General features: G+C 32.0%; 1 protein-coding gene across 1 annotated transcript; it reads left to right on the top strand.

Moving 5' to 3' along the window:
* Positions 1-848: 848 nt before the first annotated feature.
* LOC136273370 (uncharacterized) lies at positions 849-5,211 on the top strand. Its single transcript, XM_066077788.1, has 3 exons — positions 849-1,168; positions 2,139-2,312; positions 4,849-5,211. Exons 1-3 carry the CDS (start codon positions 865-867, stop codon positions 5,097-5,099), a joined length of 729 nt encoding a protein of 242 aa, XP_065933860.1. The 5' UTR covers positions 849-864; the 3' UTR covers positions 5,100-5,211.
* The last annotated feature ends 7,795 nt before the right edge of the window (positions 5,212-13,006 follow it).

The raw sequence follows: 13,006 nt of genomic DNA, 5'->3' as shown, positions 1-13,006 counted from the left end.
TTGTTCCTCGGTAAAGGCCAAACGAGGTGTGTTTGTTGACCCATGAATTGTTAGTAAAAATGAAGCATAAGAAAAACACATCACTAACAAGAACAGAGGTAGCATATAAATATGCCTATTTCTTTTTGGTTAGATAACGATATCCTTTTACTCACATAAAAGCGACAATAAACACTCAACAATACTTAAAATTAATATTGAGACTATATTTTGGTACACAGAAGCTCACAAAAACAAAGAAACCGCAAGTCCTTGTTTCTACAATTTCCCAGAGAGGGGTCGAAAATTTGTTTTGTGTCTAATTGTATAACAAGGTTTTTGCTCGTGTATTTTCCTTCCGAAAGCAGTTCATTCTATAAAATATTCAATAATAATTTGAAAATAATTTTAAATACATTTAGTGATGATTTCCTAAATAAACAAATCACAACAATTATGTGAAAATAAGGTTATTCAGCTTTACAATATATCCACTTCATCCCATTTATTTTCAGACTGAAAGCTAGGAACTTTAGTTAGGCCATCAGTACTCAGTGGGATACCGAGTATTCTACCAGGTAGTTTCTCCGGACAAAAATTGATAGCAAAATCAATATCACTTTGTTCGTCTTTATCATAAATAAATACATAGAGACCATGAAATAAAGTTATGGAAACAATACAATATATAAAATTTTTGAATGTGAATTACTAAATGGACAGATTGTTTACCTTTGTTTATTCTACACAAATATAATGGTTGAAACGATTACTGATACAGCTTTATAAATGCTGCTTAGAAGATAAGATCTGCACTTTCAATATTTAAATCCCAGAGCCTGTATTTCTCATCATATTAACAATTTTTTTTATATATTGTTTACTATGGATAAGGAAATGTCACGAAAGACATATGCAGCCTTATTTCTGTTTGTACACATGATTCGCAGTGCGGAAACTGGCTTCAATAGTAATTACGCCATTGAAACAAATGATTATCCAAAATCTTCGTGTCACGAACTATCCAGTGTAAAAAGTATGATCAGGTGTCTAGCCACATGCGTAGCCACAATGGATGAGATCGTCATGATCAGCCACGATGACTCTACAAGCACCTGTATGTGTTGCAATGACGTCACAGGAAGTGACATAACTGGTTCAAATTGGAAGTCATATGTCCCTCGTACATGTAAGTAATTCTTAAAGAAATAACAGCTTTATTTTAGTTGTGACGTGAAGTAAAGTTTGCTTTAATAAAGCAGAATTTAATTCTTATTTTACCTTTTGTGTGTAAAGTGAGAAATTACATTGCCAATTTTTTATCAAATATATTTATTTCATTATGATATAAAGATACCCTGAACCATCTGCAAAAGGTGGGCACGACACAGGTTATACAGTATTTATGTGCCTTAATAAAAAAAATACATCGTTCTAATATCCCTTAGTGTTTCATACTTAGAAATATATTATTAAGCTTGTTACAATGCATAATGGATGACAATTAACTTACGTTTTAAATGCTGAAATAATATTTTTTCTTGAATTTATGGTTTCTTTTTTACACCATACATTCTTTTTAATTTTTTCTCATATAATGTTTTCTAAATGCATTGACCCATGAGTAACAGCTAATCGAATGTTCCTTTAAATGAAAATTATATTTTTGTTTGATTATCTCTATGTTATACATAATCAATCAAAAATCGAAATGCATCGTATTTCTTCAATATTGTTGTAAACATTATTAAGGTAATGTATCATTATCAAACGGAATATCACTAAATTAAAAACTTCAAAGGTCAATGATTTGTATAATTGCAATGAGTAAAAGTTATGTTATCTTTATAAATGAAAGTTAATTATTTTCATTTACATGCAATAAATCCGCACAGTTCTTAAAGAGTTAAAACTGACTTTGAGTAGGAATAGTATGGATTAAAAGACTACAGTTCACTAAAACGTTTCAGCAAAATATTCAAAATGTTAGTTTTTGATGGTAGATTGGTATATTTTTTTCCATTGGTGCACCTATTTTGACATCGACTTCAGTGCTATCATCAGTAAGTTAGTTAAAAACAATCGAAAATTGTATCACATATGAGGCTAAAAATCATACTCTGCTTAAAGTAGTGATATATTAGCTTTGTATTTTGTAGTACCCTGTGCTGAAGGTTATGCGAATTACAATTTGATGTCAGACGAAATATGTCTGAAGTATTTCCCAGTGCCTGTAACGTATTCAACAGCTCAATCCAACTGCCAAGCTGAAGGTGCCGATCTCATAAAGATCGATTCCCAGGAAAAGTACGACATATTCAACGATTTCCATGGTATAATTTTTTTTCAATTTTGAGTCGATAAAATGGCACGGTAATTTTGATAGCTCGCTTATAACAAATTATTAAGATTCTTTATATACAAATGTAGATTATTAAAAAAAAGACGATTTGAAATTAGAGAGAAATGATCAAATTAATTTAAGTTAAATTTTGACACTGAGTATATTTAACGCAAAAATGATCTTCAAATTACTTCTTTACTGTTTCCTACTAAGTATCCTAAAATAGTCCCACAGTCTGTATATTTTGAATATACCTATCATGATTGTAATGGCGTAAAAAATAAATGTCTTAACAAACATCAATGGGCTACAATCAAGACATAATTGGTTACTGACGTTATTATTTGAGAATGGTTTTTGCGCTGGGGTTTGCAAAGTTTTTTTTTTAATCTTTAATCAGTCCTTGAGGTATCTGTGTCGTTGTTTTATTCAAAATCAATATTTGCCGCAACATATTGACTTGAAAAATTAGGGTCTTATGAGAATAATGTATTGACGTGGCATAAAACTAATTACACAAGCAGTTCATGTTGGTGTTAAACACCTGTAAATCGTTATGTGGATAACAGTACGTTATATCTAGAATACTTCCGCCGTATAAAATTAGTAAATTTATAAAATAAATCAAATTGTTTCGTATTTGACAAACCATATGTTCTAAAATATATTGGGAAGGTGAAAAAAGTAAAAACCTAAGCTCGATTCGAATTTCTAACTTACAGGTGACATGTCACAAAAGAGGGTTGTCCCATTAAAACCTTTCATACATTTTTTTATCTTAAAAAATATTAGCCAACCAGATACAACAATAACTAAAAGAGTAGGATCACTAATACAATGCATTTTATTCAGATCAGAAATCAATTTTACATGATCCCTGGACCAAACCTGGAATTCTAGATCTTATTTTAAAATTCAATCATTTTATAACATTTAAGGACGATGGACCCAGTTTCATTTGCGCAGATTTATCGCAGAGCTAAAAGGAGTAATTGTTGCGAACATGGAAAATCTCAATATTACGTCACAATCACTAAAAGTCGATGAAAAATCGCTTATGAAGAAATATATAGCTGTTCAACGTCATCAATACACACTTCATGTAGTGCAAGTAGTTGCCGACCTTGCTATGAATGAAAATGCTAAAATATGCTTTTCAACATTATTAAACATGCACAAAATATCTTTAAGGGATGTCAAGTACTGTGGTGAGTTTATATTAGTTTAAGCCAATTATAACCAACTACAGATGTTAATTTGCAGAATTTGAGCCAATGAACAAATCATTTACATTTCGATCAGCTTCAATACTCGTACGAACAATTGAAGAAGAATAACGACAAACTGCAGTCTGGCATATGCCCCCGTCAAAACAAAGCCAATGACTTGATCATTTTTTAAATGATATTAATTCAAAATCATTATAAAAGTGTCATATTTTAATTTGGATAGTAAATCTATGGCAGTTTAAAAAAAAAAATTCTCTCACAAGAACGTCTTTTCCAAGTATGTTCAATTGAACAAGAAAAGTAACACAAATTTGAAATTATCCTTACTAAAAATCAAATTCAATTTTCATGTTATTTTTTGATTGATTTTAATATATCTTTAGTAACTCTAAATCATGTAAAATTTTCATGATAAGCACTATTGTAGAAGGGAATTGGGTCCGTCGTCCTTAACAGTTTTATATTACGTATAAAAAAACCCCCCAGAAACCATAGGGTAGATATACATGTACAACACGAAAAATGGAGTCATTATCAACATTTTGCACATTTGAAACTCATTCGCAAATGGATGCAATAGAAAGAAAATAATTAATTTAGAGACGACCCTCTATCAAGATGGGAACTAGACTATTATAATTTAAATAAAAGATGTTGATCTTAATCGCATATGGCTGATGGTATTGTTTTAAATCTATTACTTTTAAAGTATACTGATTTTCACTTCTCTTATGTGGCTTTTGTTTACGCTGAAATTAAAATACGATATATCTATAAGTTAACTAAAAGAATTTCGTCGTATCCGACCTTTCATTATGCAATAAAATACAATGTAGTTTGAATTTGCACGTGCATATTTCAGACTTTGGTCGAAGAAACTATAATGTTCTGGTGAAGTAATGTTTAAACATTAATATTTATATAAGCCATTTTAAAAATTTTGTGCAAGTTTATAATTCATAGCTCTTTGATTCTCTTTTATAAAAAACAACAAAAAAAACATCATACTACAACTTTGTTTCCTTCACTAGATGTTGTTTACAAGAAAAATGTACTAAGCGTGTCAAAATACAGATAACACGCAGTCAATTGATAATAAAAATAATAGTCAAAATTTAAAGTATGATTACTTTTCATAAATTTTTAACAGTCAATAAGATGCCAACACGAATTTTGGGTAATCAAAATCAAAGTAATAATAAGTCACATATTTGTTTTTCACTCTATAAGGCCAGTTTTGTACTTTTAAAGTATTAAAGAAATGGTAATATTAAAAAATGAAGTATTTTATTTCAGTACCAATCGCAAACAATGCAGTCATTAAACTGTGGGTTCAAGGGGAAAAGGTTGGAGGTCAGTGGCAGTTTGATGACGGAACTCTAATTCCTGGATTCTGTCCCATCAGTATGAGTAATAATCCGGGGGAAGTACATCTCCGGGCCCAAGGATCTACATCGTTTACCTGTGTTGATTTTCATAACGGCGGCCCATTTCATTATTCATGCGAATACCACCGCATGTTATTCTTTAAGAACTTAAAGGAATAAAAATAATGATGGAAACATTGCATATATAATATAGATTGATGCCACTGAAAATCAAAGGCAAATCATTGCCTCAGTTGCGTTTTTCTGTCTTGCGTAGAAGTGCTTCTTATTTGGGTCGCATATTCAGTGTAAATTAAAATGATAAATCATTTATTATTTTGTTCAACGGGTTTTATTTTATAAATATGCAGAAATACCCCAGATTCTTAAATACGTATAATTATGCATATTTATCCAAATCGATGATTTCTTTCCTCCAATGAGTATTTTACCATACCGAATTCTCTCTAAATACCGACATTCAATATATTTTGAAAGGGTTAATCAAATATGCTTTTAGAAATTTATATAGTCATTTAACAATCGCAACTTCTCGGGTCTTCCCGGCAGGCTCGGAAAAAAACCTCGAATGTATTACCTGGGCGTCCATGACAATCCCCTTTTTATAAAACTTGATATAAATACAACACATTTTACGATCTGTTGAGATGCAAGCTAGACTTCATTAAAGTAAATGATATACTCTAAAATATAACAGAGAAGCGATTTATAAGGCTTTCTAGCCGACCTTTATTTTAATTGCAAGCGACTCCATTTTGTATAAAATTCTAACATCCGGTAATGTTAATACATTCGAGGTGTTTTTCTGAGCCTGCCGGAAAGGCCCGAGAAGTTGCGATTGAGTCATTTATATGATTTTATTTACCATTGAACGTTAATCCAGGTAAACCGATGAGACATACAATTGTCAAATCATTAGGGAATATAACAAACGCATCGTAATTTGTTTTGTGAATTAAATACTTGCGTTGATCATCTGAAAACATTTAAAAATATTCTACTTCACTCTATGCATAAATAAAGTGTGTTTCAAACCTTGTTCGGTACCAAGAACATACGGACCAAGCGGATGAAGGGAACCTAATCAGACTAGACAGTAGAATAAAATACAATATACGCACGGAACTGATAGATAGGTCTTAAAGTGATCGAATAAGTCAATGATAGCAAAGTTATTACACCTAGAAAGACACAATTTTTCCCCGCCTGTTGTCCAGAATGCCTCTATCAAAAGAATCATATTTATGATGTTAAAGACGTCTGTTCAGAATCCCTTTTTCATATCTGACATAATTAATTTGCTATAGAGTAAAACCATGATTTTACATAGCATCTGAGTGCACTAAATAGTGTCCTTATATTTAGGAGTCAACATTAACGTTTTCTTATAACATGTTTCAGAAACACTGCCATCCCATTTTTGTCGCGTGGTTTCATTTCGATGACTGCAAATTCCCAAGTGATATCTCACTGATGCATGCACGGGTCTTTTGAATTGAAAGTGTTAATCGATTAAGTATTGGACCAATCATTTAGGTCAGCTATAGATCCTTTTAAGATGTGACCAGATTGAATATACCCCAGAACACTGTTGGATGTTTATCTAATTACACCTCTTGCCAATCAAACCCTGATAAGTTTGATCATTCAATCTAAAAACAAAAACAATGCAACAAAATGGCTGTTACACGGTTGCCTCGGTACTGACTTTTAAAGGAATTGTGTTTGTCATCGATTAATTCAATGATACTTTACAATTAGAATATTAAACTAGACACGATCTCGTTGCGAGCAACGAGGAGGTCTTCCGTCTGATTTTAGAACTTTAGATTTATGTTCGATCTTGATTTTGCTATTTAACAGCTAAACATGATTTAAAACAGGAAAAGAGAGTCTACATTTTAAGGGTCAGATACTATTTTGTTTCAGGTGTAAGAGCTTTGTTCAACAAGTGTTCAGAAATTCTTGAGATATCTTATAAAAAGATATTTTAGGGGCCGGACCTTATCTCCATTTTGGGGCCACTGAACCAAACTTTTAAGGTTGCATGTTGTTAAGTACATCATTTCAAGCATATTTTCTTTATACTGCATTTCAAAATATTTTTCCTTTTTGAGATATAGGTGAGCAAAGTTTTGGACTTTTGACCCCTTAAAAATCCCTAATTACGGAATACATGAGAAAATCATCATAATGTTAAGCTACATAACTGTTAGATAAACATATCTGCTTCCATAATCTATTCCAAAATATCCCTCGGTAAAGAACTATAGGAAAAAGAATTTAGAGCCCCCTAGGTCCCTAATATTAGAGGCCAGTCCCTTTTTCTTGGTATCAAATGAAAGGTCATTTGATTATAAAGACATTTTGTTCAACAAGTGTTCAGAAATTCGTTACCGTTCTTGAGATATCCGAGAAAGAATGTTTTAGGGGCTGGTCCCTTATCTCCTTATTGGGGCCGCTGAACCAAATTTTTAAGGTTTCATGTTGTTGAGTACATCATTTTGAGCATCTTTTCTTTTATACTGCATTTCAAAATATTTTTCCTTTTTGAGATATAGGTGATCAAAGTTTCGGACTTGTGACCCCTAAAAACCCCTAATTACGTAACATATTAGAAAATCGTTATACTGCTGGGATTCATAACTGTAAGATAAACATATTTGCTTCTATAATCTATTACAAAATATCCTTCGGTAAAGAGCTATAGCAAAAAGACTTTAGAGCCCTCTAGGTCCCTAAAATTAGGGGCCAGCCCCTTTTTCTTGGTATCAAATGAAAGGTCATTTGATTATAATGACATTTTGTTCAACAGGTGCTTAGAAATTCGTTACCGTTCTTGAGATATCTGAGAAAGAATGTTTTAGGGGCTGGTCCCTTATCTCCTTATTGGGGCCGCTGAACCAAATTTTTAAGGTTTCATGTTGTTGAGTACATCATTTTGAGCATCTTTTCTTTTATACTGCATTTCAAAATATTTTTCCTTTTTGAGATGTAGGTGATCAAAGTTTTGGACTTTTGACCCCTAAAAACCCTTAATTACGTAACACATGAGAAAATCGTTATACTGCTGGGCTTCATAACTGTAAGATAAACATATTTGTTTCTATAATCTATTTCAAAATATCCCTCAGTGAAGCGCTATGGGTTAAAGAATTTAGAGTCTTCTAGGTCCCTAATTTGAGGGGCCAGCCCCTTTTTTCTGATATCAGCTGAAAGGTCTTGTAAATATAAACCTTTTTTACATTACATGTTTTAATAAAATATTTTCCAGAAAAGAGATAAAGAAAGAAAAGCACGAAAATTCACGACGTTTTTTTAATCTCAATTTTCGGGTCCAGACGAGCGTCGGCGCTATTCGAGATAAAAATGATTTAAGACCTTCATGCATAACTTCAGTCTTTTGTCTACCATCCCTGAAAATTTTAACTTTATATCTGCAATAGTTAAAGAGGAGTTCCACCGACAAAATACCCCTATAAAAATCATAAAATCGACGATATCTCAAAAACGGAAGTGACGTCATCAATGAAAAAAATTTGCAACAAGGTTCAGATCAATACCTATCAGATCTGAAAGTTTCATAAAAATTAAATGAGCCGTTGCTGAGAAATGGCGTGCACAAAATTTGTAAGAAAAAAAATAATAACTAGACACGATCTCGTTGCGAGCAACGAGGAGGTCTTCCGTCTGATTTTTAGAAGGAAATATGACATCACCGACTTTGATTTTTGACCACAAAAACATATGGAAAAAGGAGTGAAGTACTAATGCTTTATTGTATCGCTTTTTATAGGTTCTCTTACATTGCTTTTTTAAATACTTGCATTTCTTCCAATTTAGATGAAAAAGATTAACCATGTTCACCTCTGGTCCCTAAAATCCCTTATTGGGTAACACAAGAGGAAATCATTATATTGTTAGGATATATAAACGTATTATACCTAATCTAGCTTTAATAACCATTCACAAAATGACTCCCATTAAAGGGCTATAGATAAAAGATTTTAGAGCCCTTTGATCCCCTAATTTAAGGGGCCAGCCCCTTTTTCTTGATATCAAATGAAAGGCCATTTAACTCTAAACAAATTTTGTTCAACAAAAGTTAAGAAATTTGTTACCGTTCTGGAAATATACGAGAAAGAAGATTTTAGGGGCCGATCCCTTATCTCCTTTTAGGGGCCATTTAGCGAAACTTTGAAGGTTGCATATTGTTGAGAACATTTTTTTGAACAACTTTTCTTCTGTATTGCATTAGAAAATATTTTTCCTTTCTGGGATATGGGTGATTAAAAGTTTGGACTTTTTGCCCCTAAAAACCCCTAATTACATAACACATGATAAAATCATAACATTACTTGGATACATAACTGTGAGATAAACATATTTGCTTCTATAACCTTTCACAAAATATCTCTCAGTAAAGGGCTACAGATTAAAGATTTTAGAGCCCTTTGGTCCCCTTTTTAAAGGGGCCAGCCCCTTTTTCTTGATATTAAATGAAAGGACATTTAATTCTAAACAATTTTTGTTCAACAATTGTTCAGAAAATCGTTACCGTTCTGGAGATATATTAGAAAGAAGGTTTTAGGGGCCGATCCCTTATCTCCTTATAGGGGCCGTTTAACGAAATTTTGAAGGTTGCATCTTGTTAAAAACATTAATTTGAACAACTTTTCTTCTGTATTGCATTACAAAATATTTTTTCTTTCCGAGATATGGGTGATCGAAATTTTGGACTTTTGGCCCTTAAAACCCCTTAATTACGTAACACATAATAAAATCATTACATTGCTTGGATACATTACTGTGAGATAAACATATTTGCTTCTATAACATTTCACAAAATATCTTACAGTAAAGGGCTACAGATTAAAGTCTTTAGAGCCCTTTGGTCCCCTTTTTAAAAGGGCCAGCCCCTTTTTCTTGATATTAAATGAAAGGACATTTAATTCTAAACAATTTTTGTTCAACAATTGTTCAGAAAATCGTTACCGTTCTGGAGATATATTAGAAAGAAGGTTTTAGGGGCCGATCCCTTATCTCCTTATAGGGGCCGTTTAACGAAATTTTGAAGGTTGCATCTTGTTAAAAACATTAATTTGAACAACTTTTCTTCTGTATTGCATTACAAAATATTTTTTCTTTCCGAGATATGGGTGATCGAAATTTTGGACTTTTGGCCCTTAAAAACCCTTAATTACGTAACACATAATAAAATCATTACATTGCTTGGATACATTACTGTGAGATAAACATATTTACTTCATAACATTTCACAAAATATCTTACAGTAAAGGGCTACAGATTAAAGTCTTTAGAGCCCTTTGGTCCCCTTATTTGAGGGGCCAGCCCCTTTTTCTTGATTTCAAAGAAAAGGTCTTGTAAATACAAACTTTTTTTACGTTACATGTCTTAACAAAATATTTTTTAGAAAAGAGATAATCAAAGAAAACCGGAAAAAATGACGACGTTTTTTCCATCTCAATTTTCGGGTCCAGGCGAGCTTCGGGGCCTTTTAAGTCAGATCAAAATGAAAATAAAATTGCAAATCTACAATCTTTCGTCTACTATCCCTGAAAGTTTGAACTCAATATCTTTTATAGTTTAGGAGAACGTAGAAGGACAAGCCACCCCTCTAAAAATCGCTAAAACGTCAAATTCTCAAAAACGGAAGTGACGTCATCAATATGATAAAAAACCTATAAGGTTTAGATCATTATCTATCAGATCTGAAAGTTTCATGAAAATCGGTCGAGCCGTTTCTGAGAAATCGCGTGCACAAAATTTGTAAGAAAAAAAAAGAAAAATAATAATAATAATAATAGGGAAAAAGAAACCGAACGAAAACAATAAGGTCTTCCGTTGGAAACGGAAGACCTTAATAATAGGGAAGAAGAAACAAAGCAATAACAATAAGGTCTTCCGTTGGAAACGGAAGACCTTAATAACACCTCACAGCAAATGCATGTAGATAAGAGTATGAATGTATAAATGGTTTTAGAAAAGATACATGATAGACGAGTTGATCGAGTAACAGTATGGAAATAACGAATAGATTTTGAGATAAGCATATTTTGATGGATTTCTATATAATTTTACTGTTTTTCTATCAAAAATAAGTAATTTCAAGCTGATGTGATGTCAACAATAGCAACATAAAAGTTTAAAAATGGACAATAAGAACTATAAAAAATAAATAGAGGTACATGTTTCGCATATTCTTTTTCTATGTTTATAGGCAATGGTTTCAAAATAAATTTGTGGATCCAATAAAGGAGAAAAAAGTGGGGAATGAGTGGTACTTTTAAGACGAGTTCAAAATGTCAAAAGATTTAAATGCGACCTGTACACTTTTTTTTGAACAAGTCTGAAGATGAATTAGATCTTCGAGTTAGAAGGTCTAGCACTTTTTTCTGTAAAGACATGCGTCAAATGCAGAGGTACATTTCTATCTGGGAACAATACCACCGATTAACTATATGCAGTACCGATCAGACCCAACATAACAGAAAGTGAGCCGCAATTAAACCCTGGGATTACTTTCTGGGTTGCCTTTACACTTTCTCGGTAACACTGCTGTTCAAATTAGCCAACTATAAGTTTTAAATTAAGATACGTTCATGATCGGTCATCAAAAAAAACATACTTTAGCAAGTTTCTTAGTTGTAGATCAAGTCCTTCAGCGTATTTTAAGCATCAGATAAGTATCTCAATGGTTATCTATAGCTGCCACAACATTTATAAAAGTCGCAAATACATACTATTCTTCAATTAATGTCGTCCACGATCGCGTTTCCTTGCATGGTTATGCCAAGTTGCGTATTCGAGCTATCTTACTGATATTAAAACCAGTTTAACGGATGTTGCTGCACAATGAATAATATCAAAATCCATCGCATATAATTCCCGTGTTAAGTAATTGTTAACAATTTGTTTTCGTAATAATTTCATGAACTGGAAAAAGAATACGCAAGTGTAGTGCACGAATAATTGGAATAATGTCCTGTTTTCTTTAATAAAACCATTATATTAAACCAAACAGTGAAATGTCAAGACGAGTAAAAAGGAAAACACGCTAACACATTTCATAGACAAAACTAGTTGTTCAATAAACGTTTCCTATCTTATAATTTCAATTTTTAATTTGTACTCACAGTGCGGCTAATACCAATCTATAAATGTCTGAAGGAATCGATTAGAGAAAGTATAGATAAAACACACAAGAATTGTCGATGATAAAAACACGTTCGATTTACCTATGAAGAAGACATTGTCGCCTTCTCAAAATAAACTACTATAGCGTAACCCATCCTATAAACAAACAAATAAGAAAATAGCTATGGTAGCAATCTTTAAGAGACCGGAAAATTTAAGCAGAACAGATTGTTCTTTTAAATTAAATATTCAAAATACGAACTGCCACAGGCTAAAAAACACACGACTTCATTCATGTATAGATATGGCAGAAAAAATGCAAATCCTTGAAATAACTCGTATAGATTAAATTTTACAACCAAGTCAATTATCACTTAATCATTAAAAAATTTTTGAAGGTATCATTTCGAATGAATTTTTTTTTTCTTTTACAAGATAGAAAGAAGTAGCTGTTGGATGTATGAGATATACAAACACTTCTGTACATTATCTACTTATTCTCAAAGCATGCTTTGTTTAACATACAAAACCATAGTGTATCAAGCATTCTACGATTGTGCAAAATTTTAAATTTTAAACCAGTGACCGTCAAACCAATCTAGTGCACCTAAAGGGGCTATAAGATTAATATTTAGATATCCATGTAAATGGAATTTTAAAATCAAACATCTCTAAATTAAAAAATACTATGCTTCAATATGTTATAGTAAGCTCCTCAAGATTGAAAACAGGTAAATGTATTATTACATGAAAAAAAAACCAAAATCGTGACCACGTCAGTTTAAAGAATGATCAAATCATGGAATATAATTACATGGTTATGACTTTAATTTCAAATAGATTCATATAAAAAACAAACATGAAATAGAATTATATGACGGACTATTGTTCAGGTGAGCGATGTGACC

This window comes from Magallana gigas, chromosome 1 (genome assembly GCF_963853765.1).
Source record: "Magallana gigas chromosome 1, xbMagGiga1.1, whole genome shotgun sequence".
NCBI lineage: Eukaryota > Metazoa > Mollusca > Bivalvia > Ostreida > Ostreidae > Magallana > Magallana gigas.
This window is presented reverse-complemented; position numbering and strand designations above follow the sequence as displayed.

Bases quoted from the DNA above. Each gene is read 5' to 3' on its own strand.
- LOC136273370 (XM_066077788.1), top strand. From the start codon at position 865: ATGGATAAGGAAATGTCACGAAAGACATATGCAGCCTTATTTCTGTTT. The intron at 1,169-2,138 runs GTAAGTAATTCT...TGTATTTTGTAG, and splicing joins GTCATATGTCCCTCGTACAT to TACCCTGTGCTGAAGGTTAT. The intron at 2,313-4,848 runs GTATAATTTTTT...ATTTTATTTCAG, and splicing joins CATATTCAACGATTTCCATG to TACCAATCGCAAACAATGCA.